General features: G+C 35.5%; 1 protein-coding gene across 3 annotated transcripts in view; it reads right to left on the bottom strand.

The window, feature by feature from the left end:
• Window positions 1-26,402, bottom strand: part of GRIK2 (glutamate ionotropic receptor kainate type subunit 2) — an 823,240-nt gene that overhangs the window by 19,136 nt on the left and 777,702 nt on the right. For all 3 annotated transcript variants that reach the window (XM_044001196.1, XM_044001197.1, XM_044001198.1), the window contains one exon: window positions 68-318. In XM_044001196.1, coding sequence (XP_043857131.1) covers window positions 68-318 — 251 coding nt within the window. The remainder of the gene's footprint in view (window positions 1-67; window positions 319-26,402) is intronic.

The following is a 26,402-nucleotide window of genomic DNA, read 5'->3' as shown; positions in this document are numbered from 1 at the left end:
AATCATAAAGCATGGATTCCTTAAAACCCACAACAGTGGGTTTAAGTGGCAAAAGAACAATATTTACCTTTTCCAGTTGAGCATTTTTTTTGGATTTGTACAGGAACTCTCCAACTGCCACAAAGACTGAAAGCACCAAGCCAGCTGCTAAAACAATGAAGATGCCACCAATATTCTGAACTCCCAGAGCACTGGCTTCTTTACTCTCTTCTTCTGGACAGCCATTACCTCGCCACCATTTCTCTTTCATCATATGAAGCTTCCCTTCTTCTTGGAGTTGAAGAATTGCTATAGTGATCTTATCTCGGTATGGAGACCCTACAACGTAGGTTAAGAATGTGTTAAAAAAATCCAAAATATCAATATAAATCTCTGTCTCTGTCTCTGTCTCTCTGTCTCTCTCTGTCTGTCTCTCTCTCTCTCTCTCTCTCTCTCTCTCTCTCTCTATATATATATATATATATATATATATATATATATATACTTTTGGCTATTTCTTATCCTTATAATTTCATAAGGAAAGGTTAGCTTGGGAGATGCTATTGTCCTTCTACAAAGGACAATAGTTCTCTATTTCCTCAAATATAAAGTATTAGTTTTACTAGAGCAAAATGGTGTATGAAGATAATGGAAATACATAATAGGAAGATAAGGAAAAGAATTTGCAGAGATGCTATTTCAGATTCTCTTAACAGTTTCATGGATATAATTTTTTTAAAAAGAAAGAAGGAAAATTGCAATCTATATCAATGCAGAGTCAGTTTGAAAAGTGGCAATTGAGTAAAATATCATAATCTTCATGGCAGTTATTTAAATTAATCCCCCTTATTTTATAGATGAGGAAACAGATGTCCTGAAAGTTCAAGTGACTTGTCCAGTATCATACACAGAGAGAAAGTGTTGGATCTAAGTTTGAATTGAAGTCCTTTGATTGCAAATCAAGCATTCTCCCCATTATAGTAGATGACTCTAAGAGTCAGTGGATGACAAAAATAAGTCATTAAGTGACTCTTAAGGAATCATCAATGTAGCCACCAGGTGAGAAGTTCTTTTGATGATTCCACAGGTCAATAACTACACCAAGATAAGAAGAAGGTGGAGGCAGCCACAGAATCTCAATTTGAAAGGCCTTAGAATTTATCTAGTCCAACTCATAACTACACAAGAATGCTCTCTATAAAATAATAGATAAGTGGTCAGGCAAATTGAGTTTAAAGACCCTCTAAAGAAGGGGAATTCTTTCTGTCTTGAGACTGCTGATTCAGCTTGGACGCTCTCATCGTTAGAAAGTATTTCCTTACACCAAATCTAAACTGTCTTTTTCCCCCCCTCTACATTGCTGCTAGATTTGTACCTGAAACCCAATAGAACAAACAAATCAAATCCCACCTCCAGAAAGCCACTAAAATAACCTTCAAAGGTTATTCAACAGGTTCAGAATTACTTCATGTTACCCTCCCTTATATTTTCTGCTCCAGGAGAAGAAAACTGTTTTGCTGGTATGAGCATAGGTCTCTTACTAATTATCTTTTCTCTGCATTAAATATCCCAAGTCCTACTACTTATCTTCAGTGGGTATAAGTTCAAGGCCATATGTCACACATGTCCTTCCTCCCCTGGACACTTTGCAGATTATAAGTATTTTTTCCTCATGTGTAACACTAAGAAGAACTAAATACAGCATTTCATATGTAATCTGACTAAGGCCAAATATAGGAGGGTTATCACCACTGAAGTCCCAGGCATGATGTCTTTCTTAATATATCTTGAATATATTGCCTTTTTGGTGACTATATCATACTGTTGTATATACAAGTATATGTGTATGTGTTTATACCATATATTCCCTACAGCATCTATTACAAACTTTGTCTTCTCCATTCTCACCTTTACAAGTTCTCCTCAGCCTTCTCTCTTACAACAGGTGACCTAGATGCCTAATCCACTATTATTCAAAACTGTTTATCACACATTCTTTCCTCTTTCCTTCTCAAAATTGAAAAAATATTCTAGCCCTCATTAAATTAATGCTTACTGTCTTTTCTCCCACTTCCTCCTTACTCTTCCAGGATCTTTCCCTCACAGCCTTTTTTCCCCTCTCTCTCATGTACTCTGCTCTATTGAGTGCTTTCCCTCTGTCTACATATGTGTATATATATATATATATATATATATATATATGTGTGTGTGTGTGTGTGTGTGTGTGTGTGTATATATACACACACATAGATATATAATGTATATATGTCTAAGTGTACAAACCATGCAGACATTTAACTGTCTGAAAATAAAAGTGGATTAGCTGAATAGTACTCCCTTAAATTCCTCATAAACGTATGCCACATTTTTCCCAGGAGGAAAAAATGAGGAAGCTATGGCATATTCATTTCATGTTCTATATCTGACAAATTAGTATTATAACCACTTAGTGAACTGACTTTATTTTACAGAACAGGGAATAACCTACATCAGGAGGAGTTTCTTTAAAAGGAGTTCCCTATATGAATAAGATTAATATACTAAAATAATCATATATATGAATGTATATCATACACATCAACATCATATATATGAGACATACTTAGCACATTTTAAACTATATGCATATATTGATCATGTATATAAAAACTTGTCTACACTCAATGCCTCTAGTTAATCACTATTTTAAGACATTCTCTTTAAGTATATACATATTTATCTATATATACTGTAAAGTCTCTCATTCCCTACCAAGAAGGTATACCCACATACATACATATGCACATATATTTATAATATATATATTATTTATATATAAAATTGTGTGTATGTATCTATAAACACATACATATACATATTCATATTGTGTATAAAGTACCCATTAACTTTAAAATATTGTTCCAGGTATTTAGTATATATGAAAGGTACCTACAATATAAAAATATAGATTTGGGGGAATATTATTGTTTTCCTCTTCTCACTTTCATTGCTAAACTTCCTGAAAACAAAATTGCTTATACTACACATTTCTTATTCTTCATTACCCACTCTCTCCTCCATCTCATTCAATCTGACTTGTGCCTCAAGATGGAAGTCCTCAAAGTGCTTTTGTTGACTTTACTCTCATTTATCATATTTACAATCATTGACTCCTGTGTTCACAACTACTGTATGCATGTTTTTCAGGTTTTTCTCCTCTAGTCTTGACCTCCCTTCTGAGATACAGATCCCTGTTATAACCCAGATGTCCTTTTGGCACCTCAAATTCAATATTTCCCAAACTACACTTATATTTCTCCTTAAAATGTTTTTTTCTTTATGTCTTTACTACTTCTATCTATAATGCTACTACTTACCCAACTTTGCATTTCCATCATCAGAAAACATGGACTTATCTTTGACTATTCCCTTTTCTTTAGCTACCATATCTAATTAGTGACCAAATCTCACCAATTTCACTATCACGATAACTATCATGTTTTTCTCCTCTATAGTAACACTTTAACTCTCTTATTATTAGTCCTTGTGACCACACAGATGAATGATTAAAAATATCCCCCTAACAAATCTTTCTACTTCCCCCTCTCTAATCCATTCCTCATACTGACTTCAGACTAATCTTTTTACATATATTTTGTGATGTCATTCCTCTGCTCAAAAATCTTCAGTGTCTCCCCTTTGCCTGCTGAGCAACATTCAATTGTTTTTTCCTGGTTTACAAGCCCTCTGCAATATGCTAACACTCAACAGGTTCAGAATTACTTCATGTTACCCTACTTTATATTTTCTGCTCCAGGAGAAGAAAACTGTTTGTTTTGGCACTTGATCATGTTCTATGATTCCTAGCTTTGTCTTGGTTACACTATTATTTTTAACTAGAAAGTTATCCCTTCCCTAGTTCTTATAAGATTTTTAAATCTTGCCCATGCTTTAAAATTCAACTGAAATGTCACTTTCTTTAAAAAGCCTCTCTTTTCTGACTGATGGTTAACAATCTATGGCCTTGGACATTGACATTGCAACTATATGATATCACACAGTATTTTATGTGCTTGTAGTTGCATATATGTTTTATCTCCTTACTAAATGGTAAAAACCATAAGGGTAGTCATTTTCTTATTTAAATATTATATCTTTACCAACACCTAACATAGTTCTTTTTTTTTTTTTTTTTAGTGAGGCAATTGGGGTTAAGTGACTTGCCCAGGGTCACACAGCTAGTAAGTGTTAACTGTCTGAGGCCGGATTTGAACTCAGGTACTCCTGACTCCAGGGCCGGTGCTCTATCCACTGCGCCATCTAGCTGCCCCTAACATAGTTCTTTATACAAAGTAAGTACTTAATTTGAATATTTGTTGAATGAACTAATGACCACTTCATGCTCAATTCCATTATAAAGGGAAAGAGCATTGATTTTTTTTGTGTGTGAGGCAATTGGGTTTAAGTGACTTGCCCAGGGTCACACAGCTAGTAAGTGTTAAGGTCTGAGGCCAGATTTGAACTCAGGTACTCCTGAATCCAGGGCCAGTGCTCTATCCACTGTGCCACCTAGCTGCCCCGAGCATTGATTTTAATTAAAGAAACAAGTTCAAGTTCCATAAGTCAGCCTAAACTTGGGCAAAGAAGGAAGCTTTGGAAATTCACAACATGAGTCTTTTATTTATAATTCATAGTAACCATGGTTAGCTATGAAGAAATCATCAGAATTCTTATTTATTCATACATACTAAATTCAATGACAATATTATATATGAAATCCAATATTATATATGAAGTATTGAATGTCTTTTTCTTAAAAATGGCACAATTTTTTATTACACACAGTGTAATAAAAAACTACAGAGGGAGAGAGGAATAAGGAGGCCTGGGAAGGAAGAAAATATGACAAAGGGCATGAGGCTGAGAGGCGGTCAGGAGATGCTTTCACTATCCTCACCCAGGTATGAATGTCTTTAAATTATATAGATTATCATAGTCTTCTTTCTGTGACCTGGGCAATTCACTTAATCCTGTTTGCCTCAGTTTCCTCATCTGTAAAATGAGCTAGAGAAAGAAATAGCAAACTACTCTACTATCTTTGCCAAAAAAAAAATGTCATCATGAAGAGTCAGATATGATTGAAAATGACTGAACAACAACAACAATCAAAGACTTCTGTCATGTCATTCAAGGTTATGGGAGCTTCATAGCTTTCAGGAAAGTAAGACGCAGTGTTTCAAACTATTTCCAGTCAGTGATACCATGATAGTGAAGTGGTCATGTTACTGAGTCCTTAATGGGAAGGAAATGTGTTTTCTTTTGAAAATTTAATTTAATTTTCCCAAAGGGATTATAGAGACAGAGAGGTTTAATGGAAAATAAACTGTATTCAGAATCAGAGCACCTGAATTCAAATCCAGATTTTACATACTACTGGTATGACTTAGCACAAGTCACTTTCTACTCTGGGCCTATAAAATGAAGTTAGACTTACATGTCCCTTTTGATTCTAAATCTGTTTTTTTATGATTATACAAATATGCAAAATGTGATGTGCTAACATTTGGCATATGGTCACCAGAAGCAAATAAATACTATAGAATATCAGAACAGTTTTCCCTCTGGTTGTCAAAAGGGCTGAAGTAAGTGGAAATAAAGTTGCATATTTCCTGCCCCATGTGGCTCATCTATACTGCCTCGGGTATGTTTCTCTTCCCCTATTTTCTACACAAGGTAGTGCCAGCCAACAAGTATATTGAAGATATGGACAATTTTTTAAATTGTACATATAAAACCGATGTAGAAAACATGACAGATTTATTAATGGTTCTGCTGAAAACCTTGCTTCTTTGTCCCAGTTGCAGTAAGACAAATTCACAAGTGAGAGTTTCCTGGTCAAGAATACACAACTCTTTGGAAGGAAATCAGAAGAATCACAGGAGTCCACGAGCAGCTGACCAAGGTCGGAGGTCTTGAGGCTAACTAGATCTCCCCTTTCTGTACCCCCAGCCAGAATGCTCCTTTAATTTAATCCTGTGTCTGCTCTGAAAATGGCAAAAAATATTCTGCTTAGAAAAGTCTAAGCTAGCAGCAGCAACTGATGCTTCATAGGAGAAAGGAGGGGATTTGTTGTGAATTGGTGGAGTGAAGAATCCATGGGAGAAATAAATCTTTGAGAACTGTCTTTTTAAAATTTGTGTTTGTGCACATGCACATTTGTTTGTTTAAGGGAGAAATACGTGAAGGGGAAAAGCATATTGAGCAAATACTGTATTTTTAAAGGAGACCACACCACTGTGAGATTAATTTTCCTCCAACACTGCTTTGTATATGTTATTCTCCTGCTATATGATGATTTCCCATTGTCCACAGGAGAGTATTCAAAAGCTCTTTAGTAAGTTTGTTTGTTTAAATGCATTAGACAACGGGGATTTAAATGCTGGGTCTATGACTACAGTCCCCACTGGACAAGTTATTTAACTAACCTTTCCAGACCTATTTCCTCATCTATGAAATAAAGGGGCTGGACTACAAGACCTCTCAGGTCCCCTCCAATTCTAAATCTATCACTCTAGTTCTAGCTCTAAATTATGTGTTCTATGACGAGTAATCTGGCATGCAAGGGAAAACACAAGCTGATGTTTATCTATTTTCTTTTCTTCTTTTCTTTCTTCTTTTTTGCAGGTCAATGAGAGTTAAATGACTTGCCCAGGGTCATACAGCTATACCTATCTATTTTCTAAACCATATCTCACATTTCTCCCCTGAACAAACCCATTAGCCCCAGAACATTTTTCTACCTCTGCTCATACAGTTTTCTTATAGGCTGCCCTCCGCCCTCCTCTATTTGTTTAAGTTCTACTACTTCTTTTAAGTACCACCTTTTCCACAAATCCTTCCCTCATGACTCATAGGAACATAGATTTAGAGCTAGAATTAACCCCAAAGGTCATTAAGTACAACCCTCTTATTTTACATAGGAGTAAACCAAGGCCCAGAAAAGTGAACTGACTTGCTCAGGATCACATAGCTAGTAAGTATCAAGTATTGGGATTCAAACTTCAAGTCCAGGATTCTGTCCACTACACTATGCTTTTTCTTGCCTTTTGTGATCACTCCTTCCTCTAAACTCCTATAATATTTGCAGTCTATAACAATCATTTGGTGCTTAATTTAGGGTATTTCATAATGATTCAGAAAAATATATGATTGGAAAAAGACTTGAGCAAGTCATGTAGTAATAGGAAGGGATGCTATACCAGTTCCCATAAAATGTTAAAAGAATTAAAGCCAGATCTTTAGCCTGTAGAGGTAGCTCTTCTATGGAGGATTAATGGGAACACATGAGAAAGACTAGCCAAGATAATAAACTGTGTCCTTGTTGTCATCTGCACCACTAGTGAGAGGGCCCACATAGATGATATCATAGATCCATTAAGGCAATGGAACTCTACTATTTGTATAACTATTGATTAATTTCTGTGTACATTCTGTCATTCTACTCAATTATATGGCAAACTTTTTAATACCAAGGGCTATTGCTTATATAATCTTTATATCACAGAAATTTAGTAGATATTATAGACTGATAAATGCTTGTTGAATAACATCCTAATTCAATGACAAATGATACAATTTTTTTAACATTTTAACAAGTTTCTATTATTCTCCCACACAGCATCCATTTATGAGATTATAGATTTTAAGCAAGAAAGAAATTTACAAGTTGTTTAATTCATTTTCCTCCTTTTACAGATGACTAAACTATAGCCCAAAGATGTTAAATGATTGACTCAAAGTCACATGAGGTAGTATGGGACAAAGCTTGGAGCAATTAGGTGATACATTTGATAAAGTGCAGGACTTGGAATCCAGAAGACTTGATTTCAAATACTCTCAAACAATTATTAGCTTGTGACCATAAGTAAGTAACTTAATTTCTGTCTGCCTCAGTTTTCTCAACTGTAAAATGAATATAATTATAGGACCTAATTCTCAGGTTTGCTGTAAGCATCAAATGAGATAATACTAGGTGGCACAGAGATTAGAGTACAGGACCTAGAGTAAGGAAGACTTCATTTTCCTGAGTTGAAATCTGGCCTTAGACACTTGCTAGCTGTGTGATTCTGGTCAAGTCACTTAACCCTGTTTGCCTCAGTTTCCTCATTTGTTAAATGAGCTTGAGAAGGAAATGGCAAACTACTTCAGGATTTTTGCCAAGAAAACACCAAAATGGGGTCAAGAAGAGTCAAAAATGATTGAAATGACTGAACAACAACGTTTATAAAGAGCAAATGTTTATAAAGCATTTGGCCTAGTTCCTGTCACTTAGTAACTGTTTAAAAATGTTTCTTCCCTTCCCTTCCTTTCTTCTCATCTATAACATGGGGAAAATAGCATCATCTACCTCCCAGGGTTTTGTGAGAATCAAATGAGATAATGTATGTAAAGTGCTTTAGAAACCTTAGGGTGTTATAGGATGCTATTATTTTTATTTTTATTAAAACTCAGTTTCAAACTCTAAATCTAACATTCTTTTTATTACACTCCTTTTCCTCTGATCCATTGGAATATATAATATCATCAAAATACAGGCCATTCACCACATCTAATTTTAGGTTCTACTGAACAGAGGAGACAGTCATCTTTTTTTAGTCTAAGTTAAACATCTGCTGAGTCATGCATATTCCCCACAAAAATGAAGATGCTTTGAAATTACAGCATCACTTCAGTTCTAATAGAAAAGTCTTCTTTTTTCCCATCTGGCCTTCTGAACTACAGCCAACTCCACCATCTCTGCAATAACTCTTGCAGTGACAGGACTTGTAAGAATGACAATGTCTGGCTGATAAAGCTTGATGTGGTTGCTTTTCTGGAGGTGTGATTACCAAGCATGACTTCACAGGGTGGTTACTTGGAAAGCAGACTTGCAAGTATGTATCAAATTGGGAGTAGGCCAAGTAATATTTTGTGCCAGCTCATTTCTGTTCCTGGGCTATGCTGAAAGAATCACCATTTTTATTGCCAGCCTGTCATTCCTACTGAACTGCAAAAGTGTTCCAATGTCTTCAATAATGCTATTTTTTCCCCTTACATTATCAACAACAAAAGACCTCCAAACTTAAGGAAATGTATGATGGGTGCGACTTGATCCCTTGCCAGGTGCTTTTCCTGGGGCCCATTGTGGTTTGTGAATATCATAATTTGCTAGTGTGAGCAAAGCCTGGTGTTCCTGCCATACACACATGAAATAAACTACTAATGTTCTCTGATGTTCTGTTTGACTCAATCTGACATCAATGATACCCCTTATTTTCGGAAGGTAGAAGCAACATGATAGCTATTTGAGGAAAAGAAAATGGAATGTGGAATTGGTGAGGATATATTCTTGGTAAGCACTAAGAAGAAAGCCATGTTTTACTTCCTAATTATAATCTATCATAATTTTAATTGTAGGAAAAAGAAAATATTAAAAAAATACTGATATATTTTCCTTTCATTATGTCACAGGAAAGTGATGTTTGGTTTATTTTTGCGGGGGGATTAAACAGGGGTGCTGGTTTCATTACTAAGTCAACCATGGAATGAGATAATTTGTTGTACAGTCTTTACAAAAAAAGAAAAAAAGACCCAAATGATGTTTTGCTCCTCCCTGTGATTTGGCTCATTAAAAACCTAACTTTAAAGAAGTTAATAGAATAATAGGGTATGAATATTGGTCAATCAGTCATGAAGCATTTATCAATGTTTACTGTTTGCCAGGGACTATACTAAGCACTGTGTATACCAAAAAAAAAAAAAAAAAAAAAGGAAAAACAAACAAAAAACCAAAAAAAACCAACTTCTGGTCCCAAGGAACTCACATTCTGGTGGAGGAGACCACTTGTAAATAATTAGGTACATACATGATAGGGCAGATAGGTCAAACAGTGGATAGAGTGTCAGTCCTGGGGTCAGGAAGACTCAGCTTCCTGAGTTCAAATCTGGCTTCAGACACTTGCTAGCTATGTGACCCTGGGGAAGTCACTTAACTATGTTTCCTTCAGATTCCTCAACTGTAAAATGAGCTTGATAAAGAAATGACAAACTACTTCAGTATCTTTGCCAAGAAAACCCCAAAAATAGGGTAATGAAGAGGCAAACAGGACTGAAAATGACTAAACAAGAAACATAATGATATACACTGAATAGATCAGACATTGGCAACAGCTAAACAAGTAGCAAGATGGGAGATGGACTATCTCATGTGTGAATAGCAGGTGGGCCAATACAACTGGATCTTAAAGTATAGAAAAAATAAGGATAAAACTGTAGAAAGTGACCTGATTTTTAAGAGTGTTAAATGCCAAACAGTGGACATTATATTTGATCTTCAGAGCAGTAGGGAAACACAAAAGTTTATTGAGTAGAAGGTGACATGATCAGAACTGTGTGAAAAAGTATTGTATTAGCCGAATTAAGGCTGATTTGGAATGGGAAGAGACTTGAGATATGGAGACCGACCAAGAGACTATAGTCCAGGTACGCAATAGTCTGAGTGTGAGGTGACATGGTCCTGAATTAGGGTGGTGGTCATGTGAATCAAGTTGATAGAGATAAGAGATGCCATGGAGGCAGAAACAGTATCTGGCAACAAATTAGATAGGTAGAGAGAGTCTATGTGTCCAATAGACTTATTTGCAATCTCTACAATTATTTTGGGAAGTGAGGGTGGGGAGGAAAGATGGGGTTCTAAAATATCAGAAATGGCTGAAAGATATAGCTGAGCTGCACACTTCCAGGTGGATTTTGGGAGAAAGAAATAAACATTTATTATGCATCAGGCAAGAAAACCACCAGGACATCACTGGTGTCCACAGGGTCATAAAGAAACATGACTGAATGACTAACAATATGTCCGGCACTCTGCTAAGCACTTTACAAATATTATCTTATTTGATCCTCACAACAACCTGGGGTGGTATGTTCTAATATTATAGTTCCTATTTTTATACTTGAGGTAACTGAGATAAGCAGGTTAAGTGACTTGCCCAGGGTTGCAGAGCTACTAAGTATCAGAAACTGTATTTGAACTCAGGTCTTCTTGATTCCTGGCTCAATACTGTATCCACTGAACCACCTAGCTACCTAGAGGTGACATATACAAGGTTTCTCTAGGAAAGAAATATATAAATGCAAACTGTAAGCCTTCCTAGTTTGTTACAGAATACCAATTAAGATAGATAGATAGATAGATAGATAGATAGATAGATAGATAGATAGATAGATAGATAGACAGACAGATCTAGACATGGTTTAAGTTTAATCAAATATTCATTTTACTTTACTTCTTTAATATTCTTGTTGCTAATAATAATTGTTACAAGAAATTTTCAGATTAATATCACAATTTAGCCTTGAAGTCATCCTCAACCCTATTCTCTCCTTCACTTCTACCATGTCAAAGAAGTTACTACATTTCTTCAATTGCACTTCTATGAAATCCCTTCAACACAACCTCATATGGCCACCACTGAAGTTCCATCCCTTGCCACCTCTAGGTGAGCTTGTCTCAAATCTTTCCAATTTTCAATATATCCTCTACCTAATAGTAAAAATAATCTTCCCATAGCAAATACCAGTCTCCTACACTAGAATCTTTTGTGGCCTCAAGGGTAAACTACGAACTCTAATATAGATTCTTTCATAGGCTGATTTCATCCTACCTTTCCAGACCCCTCTAGCCAAGCCAACCCACTTGTTCATTGAACTTGGCATTATACTTCCCACTGTCATGTGCTTTTTTTTTTGGGGGGGGGGTTGGCTGGACAATGAGGGTTATGTGACTTGCCCAGAGTTACACAGCTAGTGTCAAGTGTCTGAAGCTGGATTTGAACTCAGGTCCTTCTGAATCCAAGGCCAGTGCTTTATCCATTATGCTGCCTAGCTGCCCCTGTCATGAAAAGCATTCCAGCAAGCCTAGAAATTTCTCCCTCTTTGCTTCTATCTCTCAGAAGCCTTAGATTCTTCAAGACTCATCTAATATGCCATCTCATTTAGACAAACTATCCTGTTTCTCCTATTAAATCCTTACGATTATTCAAATTATCCTACATATTTTTATATCTTTGCATATTGCATCTCCCTCTTCCAAGGTGGCATATTTTAGGTCAGATACTGGTCTTAGGTTTGTTTTGCTTTGACTTCTATCTCTTATATTTAGCAAAGGATTTTGCATATTGTAGGCATATTGACAATCAAAACATTCTTCAGATGACTAATATTGAGAGTTCCTCTATATCCCATTCAACTGAAAAGAAACAGGTTGCTAGGCTACCAAATACAGTAGTGCCATGTAGTGATGATTCCTTCAAATAACTGACTCAAGGTCCCTGGAGAGCAGAAACTATCCTAAGAAAGCTTGTCTTGTATATTTAACTCATATACAATATCAACATATGTTACAGGCAGATTTCTGAACTGAAACTGAAATATATTTTGCAATATATTTTGTAGAATGCTTTCACCATCACAAACACATTCTTCAAAGAGTAAGGCAGATAAATATTAGCTCTAATAATTAGTTCTTAGAATTTATGTTTTACGTTTTATAAGAACCTCTTCCAAAAGTTAAAATTGTAAGAGTGTAGGAGGTATAGTAATTTTTATATGCCATAAACATATACTCATTTTAATCATATATTTAATCTATTTCAGCTAAATAACTGGTTTAAGGGAGTGGACTATTGTTGACTGATTTCTTGGTGCATTCATCTAAAATGGTCCAACTGTTTCTGTAACTTCCCAAAACAACAACAACAACAACAACAACAACAGCAACACATTTCTTCATATCATTGTAACTCCATTACTAAACATGGCCATAAAAAGAAAATAGGCTCAATGACGTTTTACTTACTTGTATGGAAAGACATGGCTCTGGTTAGATTTTAGAATGATAGAGAATTGGGAGCCACTGAAGGCTTTGAAGTAGAGCAATTATATATATATATATATATACATAAGAAACTATGCAGATACATGACTATTCTGAAAACTGAATGAACTTTGGAGGAGGAAGAACTGGGAAATGGGGGAAAGTGCTTAGAGATTGAGGACTATTAACATAGTCCAGGTGGGTTATGGGGATTCAAAGTAAAATAAAATAAAATAGAACTGAAATAAAAGTAAAGTAAAAAGAGGAAGGGTGGATAGGAGAGAAATTACAGAGATACAATTTACCATGCTTGGTCATTGGCAAGAAATAAAAGGTGAGGGAGGAAGTAGGACAAATCAAAGATAACCTCAAATATCTGAACCTGGATGATAAAGTGAAAGATAATGCTACTGCCAAAAATAGTGAAATCCAAAAGAGGAAGGCAGATGTTTAAGGCGGTGGTCAGGTTGTGGATTATCCACTTAATTTAGGATATGGTGAATTTGAGGTGGTACATATGCATGGAAATACTTTGGAAAATGAAGTTGTAGCACTCAAAAGAGAGGTATGGATTGAGAAAATAGGTTATTAACCATCTTAAAAGATCTGACAGTTTAAACCATGGTAGAAAGAAATTAAATTGCCAAGGCTAGAAAACAGAATAAGGCAAAGGACAGAAACTTTGGGGATGAAATAGGGAAAGAATGCTTGGAATGATAGAAGGAGAACCAGGAGAGAGTGATACCTGAACAAGGGAGGACAGCAAATTGAATCATGAACAATGATTTCTACACATATAACAGCCTATAAAGATAGTTGTCATATAAAGTATGAACTTCCTGAAATGAAGAGCTATACTATTTTAGTTTTTTAAACCTTTGTATCACTAATACCTAACACAGTGTCAAACACATAGTAGGCACTTAATAAATGCCTATTGAATGAAATTTACTAGTTTCCTATTGGCTCTGATGCTTTCTGCCTTTATAACTCTAGATAAGACACTTAAGTTTCCTGGCATCAGTTTCCTCATCTCTCAGCTCAGGTCCCTTTTCAGGTCTAGATCAGTGTTCCTAAGATCCTATAATATTTAGTCTGTGTCTGTCTCTCTATCTCTGTGTGTGTATGTTTCACATCAAGTTATTATTACTCCATTATGGAGGTAGCATGACTCAGTGGATAAAAGGTTAGCCTTGAAATCAAGAAGACCTGAGTTAAAGTTTTATCTCTCACACATACTAGTCATGTGACAATGGGCAAGTTACTTAATCTTCAAGTGTTCCCAGTAAAATACCTGAGGTTGTAAGTGGCAGATTGGAATTGATGGATAGATTCTCCATACCCAGAAATCCTCGTATGATGAACTCAAAGGTTCACCACTAAGTAGCATTTTATATAAGACTTTTACTACTATTTTAAACTTGTTCAACCAATGAATATTTTAAAACTTATTTAGGGATGGTGTGGTAAAGTTTGATATATGCACTTAGTCTTCAGATTTCATCTCTCCACATTGCCTGTGCATATCATTCCTTAATTTCTTATATCAACCTTCACGGAAATTTTGAAATGTATTTTAATTCCAATTTCCCTTGTTTGTCTTGTCAAGCGTGTCTGCATGAAATAAATGGATTAAAAATAGATGTTAAAAAATGTTTACACTGCTAGTTTTGATAAAGGAACCAAAAGTGATCTATACCATCTCAACTAAAATTTTCATTTTAAGACACAGTTAAAGTGTTAATTAGCTTTCTGGGAAGTCTAAATATGTATGTCTTATTTTTACGCTTAAATATTGAGTATTATGGTTATCCGTTAACAAGGAAAGGTGTAAGTGACTGATATTTTCACTATACTAGTTGAATTTTTGTTTTTCCATGTAGACACAGCTACATTGGTTCCCAAATTCAAAATCTGCTCCTGAATACCTTGATTTAGTTTCATAAAACAATGCTGATGCTGGAGTGTGGTTTCCTATTTCTACCTAGAAAAGTTGGCTGCAAATATTACATCATAATTTGAGGGTTGAATCTGAACAATAAGTATAGTAGTATATGAATTATAATGTAGGGAAACAGACTATTATAGGAAGGATCTTGCAAGATGTTGTTCAGTCATTTTTTGGTAATGTCCAATTCTTCATGACCCCTTTTGAGGATTCCTTGGCAAAGATACTGGAGCAGTTTGCCATTTCCTTCTCCAGATCATTTTAGGGATGAGGAAACCGAGAAAAACAGGGTTAAGTGACTTGCCCAGGATCAAAGACCTAGTAGGTGTCTGAATCCAGATTTGAATTCAGGAAGAGGAGTCTTTATGACTCTAGGCCTATACACTGTACCATCTAGACCATCTAGCTGCCCCTCTTATGAAACACTACTTTCTTATTTCTTTGTTAATAGCTAGCAGTTCCACTTTAGGTAACTTTGTTCCTTGGAGGTAGCATGATACAGTAAAAAAAGTAATAGATTTGGAGTCAAGGTAGGTGGGTTTACATCCCAGCTCTGTCTATCACTTAATTCCCATGTGGCTTTCAGATAACTTGTTTCACTCATATGGATGTCATTTTTCTATCTGTAAAATGAAGGGACTGGACTCAATGATCTCTAAGATGCCATCCAGTTCTAAATCTATGATCCTATTCAAAGCTGACTTTCAACAATGCTTATAGTATACAATAACATGGATAAGAAATCATGAAGAGAGGTATCAATGCTGCATTTAAATAACCAAAACTAACTAATTCAAAAATGAAAGTCACACAGGGCTACTTGAGTATTATTTTGATAGCAATTAGGCTTAACTAAATATAAGCCTAGAAGAAAAATTATAAAGATTTGTCTTCAGTGACAATGTATGGTATGCATGATCAAATGGAATGCATTACAAAATCAAAAATCCTTAGACATAAGAGTTCATAGACCAGGTTCAAGGTCTAGCCTTAACATCCAATTAACCTTGGGCAAGTCATTTAACTTCTCCATGGCTCAGTTTCTTCATGTGTAAAATGGAGCTGATACTTATTCATACCTACCTCAAAATGTTGTTTTGTCAGCTTGTTATACTTTAATTCTTTGTGGAAACAAACTGGGCTTAAAGTAATAACATTATTTTAGGATTATTGTGAAGAAGCTCTGATATAATAGAATGAATACAGGACAAGAAGTCAGAAAACTTGAGTTCTGGCTGTTGCTCTGCCAGAAAGAAACCTTAAACAAATCACTTAGCCTGTATGAGGTTCAGTTCCTTCACATATATAATGATGATGATAAGCTCTGCCTACCATTCACAGTTGCTGTGAGAATCAAACAAGGTAGGGGATATAGGAGAGTCAGGAAGACCTGAATTTAAATCTGGCCTCGGACACTTACTAGCTGTAAGTAACAAACTCTGTTTGACTGAGTTTCCTCATGAATAAAGGGGGTAGTAAGAGCACCTATTGCCAGGATTGTTGTGAGGATCAAATGAGATAACAAATGTAAAGCACTTAACACAGTGCGTAGCACATAGTAAGCACTATATAAATGTTAGCTATAACAATCATGATGGCTGTGATGACTACAACAATGAAGATGATGATGATCATAAAAATTCTACTGCTTAGATAGAAGTTTTCATAATTTTTCCAGCACTGGGTAATATTCAGTATAGCTACTTAATGTAAAGAATAAAATTCCTCGTTGTCTGCTTATATCATTGGTATAAACCTGAAAATAAATCAAGTTTTGTTTGTTTAACCAACCCACAATTTTTTCTTTTATTATGCTTTTATCCACCAGGAAGGCACAAAAGTCACAAATGAAATCAGCATTGCTTTTTAACTTCTTGTGATGCTTATTGATGAATGAATGGCGTTTTTAAAAGGTTTCACAGCAAGTTACCAAGCTCTGAAGTTACTGCAGAGTACACTGAAATCACCATAACCATGCTGTGGTCATCTCCCATTTTTTTCCTGTCAAAGCTTTTACTTTCAGCCCTGGTTTCTACAATCTGAAATCAATTAAAAAGGTCAGGAGGAAAATAATTCCTTATATCCTTTGTTTAGGAAAATATTGCATGCATCCTAGTAACTAACTCCATAGGCCCTGAACAATCATATTTAAATGTCTTCTGTCCCAAGGTATTACCCTATTCTCGATATTCGTATTATAGTATGACAACTTGGGTCCAACTGATCAAGTATATTTTATTAATTTGCTCATTTTAATGATCGTATTGTTCTGTGCTTTTGTAATTCTTTATGCTTCTTAGATGTATGTAGGGAGATTAAAATGCACACACACAAATACACACACAATTTTTTTTAAAATACATTTCTGAATCTTCTACTTAAGACCCTATTCAAGATACTCTTTTTAGGAAGTTTTAGCTGAACACCATAGGGCAGCTAAGTGGTGCAGTGGATACAGCACTGGGCCTGGAGTCAAGAAGACTGGATTTCAAATGCTGCCTCAGACATTTACTAGCTTTGTGACACTAGTTACTTAACTCTGCTTGCCTCAGTTTCCTCATCTGTAAAATGAGTTGGAAACTGAAATGGCAAACCACTCTAGCATCTTTGCCAAGAAAACCCAAAAGGGATCATGAAGAGGCAGAAATGACTGAGAGTACTGAACAACAACAACCACCACCTGTTGGCTCTGTAACTATACAAGCTATTTCATTTTTATGGCACACAGCTTTACCATTTGTAAAAAGATGCAGCTAACCAGATAAACTTTAGAGTTTCCAGCTCTGAATTCAAAGGTTCTCTGATGTTGGAGAATAGAACTGGCTGAACAAATGAGAAAAATTCCCCAACATATCTTCTAGATAGTTGGCAAATCCTATTTTCATCACATCTGGATGAAGTTAAAGGGGATAATATAAAGTTATAATCCAACTCCTTCATCTTAGACATAAGGAAACTGAGACAAAAGGAGCTTAAGTAACTTCTTCTAGGTCACAAAACATCAGTGGTGGGATTTGAACCCAGATCCTCTGATTCGAAAACCCTTTAATACTTTCCACTATACTGCCCTATCTTATTAGTTCAGTTTAGCATATCTTGTCAGATTTTTATATGTCTTTAAGTGCTGCTGTCATTTTGTTATGAAAGCTGTTGGTGTTTTTTTTATGCTCTTAGTTAAAGATGGTCTAATCAAAGAATATAGAGAGCTTCGTATTAGTCTCCTTGGTGTGGACTATAAAGAATCTATAACGTTAGCCTTTTTCAGGTTTATCACTTCCCCAATTATCTGTGTAAATTTTGAAATATGGCCCATAATAGCAACCTCTTAGCATGCATTAATCCCAAATAAGTTATTTTAAGGAACTTCACTTCTAAGCTTGCTAAATTAAAAAACATATTAGTCTCAAAGACCTAAACAAAGAACCTCAATTTCTAGTGTAACGATTGGAATGACGGCACCTGCTGGATACTTACTGTAGAAGAGTTCTGCCCATGAAGCGAAGGTCTTTGAGGGCAAGACCAGGAGTCTTTTCTTTGGGAGGAAGTGACGCGGACTAGTGGGAGGAGGAAGGAAGAGACTGGCGCTGACTCTGGGGCTTTTTCCTGAGGACGCTGGCGGAGAAGGGAGCTAGAAATGTGCTCTCCCTTTAATAGATAGGAATCTAGGCCTTTCTCTCTCTCTTTACCAAATTCTTATTCTCCTTAATAAATACTTAAAAACCTAACTCTTGCTAAAGCTTATAATTTATTGGCGACCACTCATTAGATATTTTAGACAGACTAGCTAGAATTTTAGCCCTTAACAGATGGCTGACCACGAAGAGGAAAGCTAAACCTCAGTCTTCTGATCTTCTGGTTGGGTAAGGCATTTTCTCTACCCTCTCCCTTTAACTGCCAAGTACTGGCGTACTGGCGTACTGGCTGTGTTTTCCCTTTAAATTTTTTCGAATGGACCTTTTAAACTCCCTAATTACCCTATTTTTGATTTTAGTCTGTTTAACCAGACAAATGGGAGATAAGATCATGTTAATGCTTTGTTTTTGTGGATTTTCTATTTTTCTTTTTATTTTTGTTAAAAGAGCCAGCAACTTACTCACACAAGGAAATATCTCTCCCTCTCCCAACCATGCTTTTTCAGAGAAACCTGAAGAGATTCCCGCAGCTTTTCCCAGTTCTAACAGTAATTGTTGCTTTAATTTTGCATGCCTGGAGGCAATGACCCACCCTCTAGAAGCTTTTAATCCCCTAGCACCTGGAGGCAAAGTGGGGAAGAGGAATCCAGGCCTGAGTTCAAAATCAAGTCTGATTCAAATTGCTCTGGTCCCTCCCCTCCTCTCCAGACCCCACCCTCTACTCCTCCTATGGCCAAGCCCATAGCTTCCCCTGCCTGGGAAGTCCAGAGATCTGATGCGCATGCTCAACTTTTTCTACCTGCATTTGCAGCTTCAGGCTCAGCCCTTCCCCGGCCTGGCTGTGCTTTTGAGACAATCTTAGAAAACTCTTTAAATTCCAGATATGCTCGTTTTGTTCATAATTTTGCTAACCTGCTTTTGTCTTTAATTAGTAATCTTATAAAGCATTTGTATGGTGAAAAGCCCAACAGACAATATAGAGGGGTTAAAGAAGAAAAACTTAAGCTGAATAAGAATGACAATCAACATAGTTCAAGACTCTGCTTCTTTTGCCATGGAAGGGTATATATTTTACAGAAATGTAGAAGTAAGCAGCAAGGTATTGATATGAGTATTGGGGATTTTAGATATCGGAATCAAGAGTGTTCTGAATTCACTCAGATTATTAATGTCAGTTCAGAGGTTACATAGGATTTCTGTGCTATTAAATATACATTTTGAAATTAATGGTATGGGTTTATTTTTATAGAGATTTTAATGCTTTTGAGATTGTGTCATACTTAGTTTTTAAAACAAGGAGAATATTTGTAAAAGCTTTTTATAGTCATGTGATCAAGTTTATATTTTATAATACTCTTATTAATATTAAGTTCACATTCATTTAGATTTCCCTAGTTTGAATTTCATTGTCTTTTATTGTTCCATGTGTATTTTTTTTCTATTTATTCATCTCTCTAATTTTGAAACATTACAAGATGGTTTTGATTTCATAATACAATGTTAATTCTAGGAGCATTGTGCTCCCATATTCTGAGTTGTTTGTTTTTGTTATTTTTTCTCAACTGATTATTTGATCAAACTCTTTAAAGCATTTCCTTGGCAAATTGGTTGCCATGGCAAGTGTAAATTGATTCTAGAAGTATTATTTTTGATAAGCATATTCCCCAAAAAAAAAAAAAAAAGAGGGGAACATTTGTAAAAGTTTTCTTTTTTCAAAAAAAAAAAAGTTCTTTGAGATTGTGTTGTGCTTTAACTTGTATTTAAATATGTTCAGATTTTTCAAAAAAGTAATTGTATACTAAGTTAAAAAAAAGGGGTATTATTTGAAATTGTTGCATAATTATATATTGTGTTCTGAGTCAAGATGTATTCACATTTTTTGCAATCATTTATTATCCTCAATTTTAAATCCATATGAGACTTGGATTATGGGAACTTATCATTTAAGACATTAATTGCCTTTATTCTGAGTTATCAGATGCCAGTTGGCCAAGATGCCATCCAATCACAAGAGGAATACATGCAAGAGCAGACACTGAACAGTCACATGAGGGGAGACATGCATGAAGTCAAGGTATGGCCGAGGGAACGGCTTTTGACAAATGTTGAGGTTGGATTCTCTTGGTTTAATATTTTATTCTCTTTTTCCCCACAATATTGTACAGATGGCTGGAAGTATTCATCCCACCCATCTCACTTCTATACCTGGCTTCTATGCTCCCTCCTATATGCCTGATGCCATGGACATCTCAATCCCATGCATCTGATTAAGTCTGACTCAGTTTCCTCCAATATGTTCGGTGGCATGGACATATATTCCATCCACCTATTTTAAGCCTGGCATACTGCATGGACAGTACATATTGCTCAAGTGTGGGAATGCTCATATCCCATCATTTCTCTGTTCTTTTATGGTAACCCCCATAATTATCTCAGGTGTCATGATAAATACAGTGTTGAATTTGGCCTTGACACCTGTTACCAATTATATTAGATTTTTAAATTTCTCATAATGGCATGAGGATAATTAGGCAGATGATGCAAAAAATGATGAAACAAAGATAAAAATTATTTTAAAAAATTAATATCACAGCAATTGTCTTCTCAATTACCCTCCATAAGGGGGGAACTATAGTAATATTATAATTTTAAAGAATGGTTCAATTTTTGTTTTATTATATGTTTCATGTGTAACAACTAAGATTCTGAATTCCCTTAGACATGTTTTTGAAAACTTTCATTGTTTGATTTGATTATTGACAAAGCTATTTTAAAGTTGTGTTAAGCTCAATTTTGTAGGAAATTTCCTGGCTGATTACCAGCATCCACACATCAACCCCTGAAAAGACTTCCATTCCACGACTACACCTAGAGGACATCTGAGAAAAGACTTTCAGAGACTTTAAATGAACAGTTTTGATTTGTTGTTTTTTTCTCTTTCTGTTATAATATACACCATCTGTAACATGTATTCTCTGCAGAGGCCCTCCCTTTGCAAGACTAATGTCAAAGCGTCGGTTCATGAGGACAAAAAAAAAATCGCCCCTCTGGACAAAACTTTCCTCTCTTCCTTTTCTATATTGTTGTTCACATATTATTAGTTAGCAATAGTTATTATATTGTTTTTACTGTTCCATCAAGGAAACATTTTGTTTCTTGAGGAACAACAGGGGGGACTGTAACGATTGGAATGACGGCACCTGCTGGATACTTACTGTAGAAGAGTTCTGCCCATGAAGCGAAGGTCTTTGAGGGCAAGACCAGGAGTCTTTTCTTTGGGAGGAAGTGACGCGGACTAGTGGGAGGAGGAAGGAAGAGACTGGCGCTGACTCTGGGGCTTTTTCCTGAGGACGCTGGCGGAGAAGGGAGCTAGAAATGTGCTCTCCCTTTAATAGATAGGAATCTAGGCCTTTCTCTCTCTCTTTACCAAATTCTTATTCTCCTTAATAAATACTTAAAAACCTAACTCTTGCTAAAGCTTATAATTTATTGGCGACCACTCATTAGATATTTTAGACAGACTAGCTAGAATTTTAGCCCTTAACACTAGGTTTCCTTGTATTACTGAATTTAATACTTCATCGGAGCTTTGACCCTGTCAGAAAATCACAGGATTTCAGAATGGGAAGGAGTCTCAGTGATTATCTAATCTGATCCATATATGAACAAGAATCCTAACTACATTATGGGAACACCCTCTCTTTGAATCTACTTTTGCAGGCTGCCTAAAAGATTCTAGCTCTGAGATAATATAACAGCTTTACTTAAAGATTTTCATCTAGATTTATTAAAATTGTATCATAACAATGTCTAAATTGCATAGAATGAATCTCAGCAATTTTCTTTTGTTCATACTCTGCATTTCCTGTCTAGAAAATCCTACTGGTATGGAAAAAAGAGGAAAGGTGAATGAATGCTAGTAGCATATAATGGAGTTATATACTTTTTTTCTGTTCTGACATTGATATACATTTAGTAAGCACCTAGTACATGTTTAAGTGGGTAACTAGGTGTTACAGGATATGGGGCTTGGGGCTTGGAGCCAAGAAGACCTGAGTTCAAATCCAGCCTGAGACACCTATTATCTGCATGACACCAGGAAGTCACTTAAGCCTGTTTGTCTCAGTTTCCTCATCTGTAAAATGAATTGGATAAGGGAATAGCAAAACATTCTAGTATCTTTGCCAAGAAAACCCCAGATCAAGCCACAAAGTGTCTGATATGTCTGAAATGACTGAACAACACCACATGCTTAAGTACCTCACTACAATCCTACAACCTATGATGCAAGTGACACTAATTCTATACCCAGAGACCTCCAATATGATGTATGTCTGTGTGTAAGACATAACCCGTTGAAGATCTCCATTAGTGGGGAAATTATCTGATTTGGAGAAAGTGCTAAATATTAGGAAAGTTTTTGTTAGTTTGTTAGTTTTTCCTAATACGAAACCTAAATTTGACTCCTTGCTACTTCTCATTACTCCTATTACTACCTTCTGGGACCAAACAGAAAAATCTAATTTTTCTTCCATACAGAAATTTCACAAATACTTGAAAATAGCAATCTTGTTTCCTTTGAGCCTTCTTATTCCTAGACTAAATATCTTTAGTTCCTCTAGTCAATATTTTACATGTCATGGACTCAAAGAACTTCATTGTTGCCTTTCTATGGATGCTCTTCTAGTTATAAATTTTCTTCCAAAAATGTGGGTGCTATTCCATTTTTGGATACTCTGTTAGTAAGGGTATCCTCTCCAACTGTGTAGATCATACCGCATCTTATGCAATACTTGACATCTTTCAGCAAATTGTGAAATGGTAAATCTATGGGCCATTAAGGAATATTACATATGAAAGCTTACTTATTCTTTACTAATAGAGGCCCTTCATATATATATGTGTATATGTATATATATGTGTATACACACACACACACACACACACACACACACATATATATATATATATATATATATATATATATGATTTTTAACATCTATAATCATCCAGATGAGAAGCAGCATAGTGAAGTAGATAGAAAGCCAGCCTCAGTACCTGTAAGATGTGGGTTCAAGTTCTTTACTACACTGTAGATACACAATCCTAGGGAAGTCACTTAAACTTTCATTTATCCAAGCAATTCTATTCAAGACTGAGTTGCAGAAAAGGTATCTGCCTACATTCATAGAGGGAGTTTCCTATACCAATGAAATTACAGGTCCAAACCTTGTCCCTATACAGATCACCTGTCTTCGTGTGGCATTCTCTAGGGAATATGTAGCATTTAGCTGAAGCATGGATGAAATCATGCAGCAGCCAGGCTAAACTCCTTTGCTATAGTGTCAATGCATAGCTAGGCTATTATGCTAGTCAATACTAAAAGATGTTACATCAATGAATAACCTTTAAGTAAAACCTCCTTTAATTCTGTTGTGTGTGACATATTTGCCTAAATCAACATATAATCATTCTCCACCAAAATTCATCACAAACTAACACAAAGGCATTAAGAGTTAACAAAATCAGGGATTTGCCAGAGACTTATGCACACAGATTGATGAAATTTAGATAAATGTCTTCTTTCAAAGCCAATAAGTCTTTGGTTTTGAACAAAGGTTTGTCTCTCTTTTGCAAATTGACTTTTTCTGCATTATGGAAACACCCTCTATTTGAAGACACTTTTGCAGACTGCTTAGAAGCAGCTAGGTGATATAGTGGACAAAGAGCCAGGCCTGAAGTCAGGAAGACCTGACTTCAAATTTGACCTCATACATCTTATTACCTGGGTGACACTTTCACCTATTTTGGGAAAGAATTAAACAAGGCATATACTTGTGATAGTATTTTTTAAAGACTGGGTTGCCCTTTTACTTGTCTTTAAAAAAATTCTTTTAAAGGAACCATATCAGACCAAAGCTTTAATCAACTAGGTTAACCAGCTCAACTACAAGCAAGTCGAATACAGTATAACTATATGTTTCAAAAAGAATTATGTGTGAGTTTGGGTCCCAATAAGCTAAAATTTATAATGACACAAAGCCTAGTCTCCATCTTCCCCCTTTCCCAATTCCCCACTCTCACCCCAGGGATAATGACTTTTATTAAGCTATACGATGAATTTCTTTTTTAAAAAATCCTTTAAAATTTTAAAATTTAAACATAGAAGCACAAAATCACTCCCCCAGCATTTAAAGAATGCTGTTCGTGTTATAAAAGAATGGAATTCATTTTTATCCAAGATTTGACCTGCAGAAGGATACATAATTTGCATCCATTTTGTGCATTATGTTCAACTAATGAAGACAAATGTATTCATTCATTTTAGAGAAACTGAAGAACTGAAGGCCAGCAGTTTTATGCATACATAATGATGAATATTACAGTGCTTATTATGTGATGGATTAGGAATATTGGAGATGGAGTGTGAGCAAAGAAGGGGAAAAATTGCTTCTCCTACTGACTTCTATTTTTATAAACATTGTCATCTGTCTTAAACAAATAGCACAGCTCTTCTTTTACAAATTGTAAATATTTTATTAGCAAACAATGAGGAAACTAGAAAGAGAACTATACAATGTGCTTAAAAAACAAAAAACAGAATGAAATCTCAAACTGCCTTTATGTCAATTATTCCTAATTGTTCATCTTTTTCTTTACTTTTCTCTCTCATATATGTACCAAACCATGTTTGCATCTATTTATTCATGAAAGCATGCATATGTGTGTATGCATATATATTATATATGTATTTGTATGCATGCTTGAAGAAGTATAGACATTTTGAGATATGATGATTTTACTCCCAGATGAGGAAACTCTTTGGACCAAAATAAGTAAGAGTCTTCTCCACAACTTACAATCTTAGAGTACAGTTTTCGGCACTGAAAGTAAGTGACCTTCTCAGGGTCACAGCACAATATATGTAAAGCTAGTCTTGCCTTGAAGCTGGATCTCTATTCATTATACCTCTCTTGCTGCTTCTCTCTTCCTCCTTTCTTTCTCTCTCTGTGTTTCTTTATCTCTCCCCAGTCAAAAAGAAAAAAGAAAAAAAGTAATTCTAAAGCTCCCAAATGCAAATTGTTTACTTAGTGTTGTTTTTTTTTCCATCACCAGTTATTATACGGGATTCTAGCAAAATTATTTGGAAGAACTTAGTTATATTTTCTTTACTGAAATTAAAAAAAAAATATCAGGCTATTGGGGCAGCTAGGTGGCGCAGTGGATAGAGCACCAGCCCCAGATTCAGGAGGACCTGAGTTCAAATCCAGCCTCAGACACCTAACATTTACTAGCTGTGTGACCCTGGGCAAGTCACTTAACCCCAATTGCCTCACCAAAAAAAAAAAAGAAAAGAAAAAGAAATAAAGAAAAAAAAGAAAAATAATCAGAATAGTATACCAATGAGAACTTTACTAGACAAAAGGATAGATTACCTACTTATAAAAATCTAATTTTGATGAGAATACAAATTAATTTGGGGTTAGGGAAAGGAATGCCTTTCTTGAAAAAATTTCACATTTGTAATGTTCTTTAAAAGTATTTTATTAGTAATAGTTATCTCATTTTTCAAACATTTCTTCAGCCTTGAATTTGAATTTTTCCTGTGAAAGGAAAGTAAAACTACACTAAACCCGAACAAACTAGCAGCCACCAACCTGGATGTGTTTTCCCATGCTGTGACTTTCCTGCTGGCACATGGCCTGCTGGGCCTTCCTGCCCTACTCCACAAAGTGGTACATATAATCAACATTGGTGATGGAGAGAATAAATAGGCTTTTAACATTGGCAATCAGAAAGAGGGAAGCAATACTGCAGAAAACAGCATTAGATAGCAATGTTCCCTTTTCTGATAAAATAGATTATTGCCTATGGTGAAGCAAAGAAACAGCACTTCCATGGATTCTACTTTTTAAATACATCTTAATGAAAACTGCTGTGAATTGCC

This window comes from Dromiciops gliroides, chromosome 4, assembly GCF_019393635.1.
Source record: "Dromiciops gliroides isolate mDroGli1 chromosome 4, mDroGli1.pri, whole genome shotgun sequence".
Taxonomy (NCBI): Eukaryota; Metazoa; Chordata; class Mammalia; order Microbiotheria; family Microbiotheriidae; genus Dromiciops; species Dromiciops gliroides.
The sequence above is the reverse complement of the archived record's forward strand: the minus strand, read 5'-3'. Positions and strand labels throughout refer to the sequence as shown.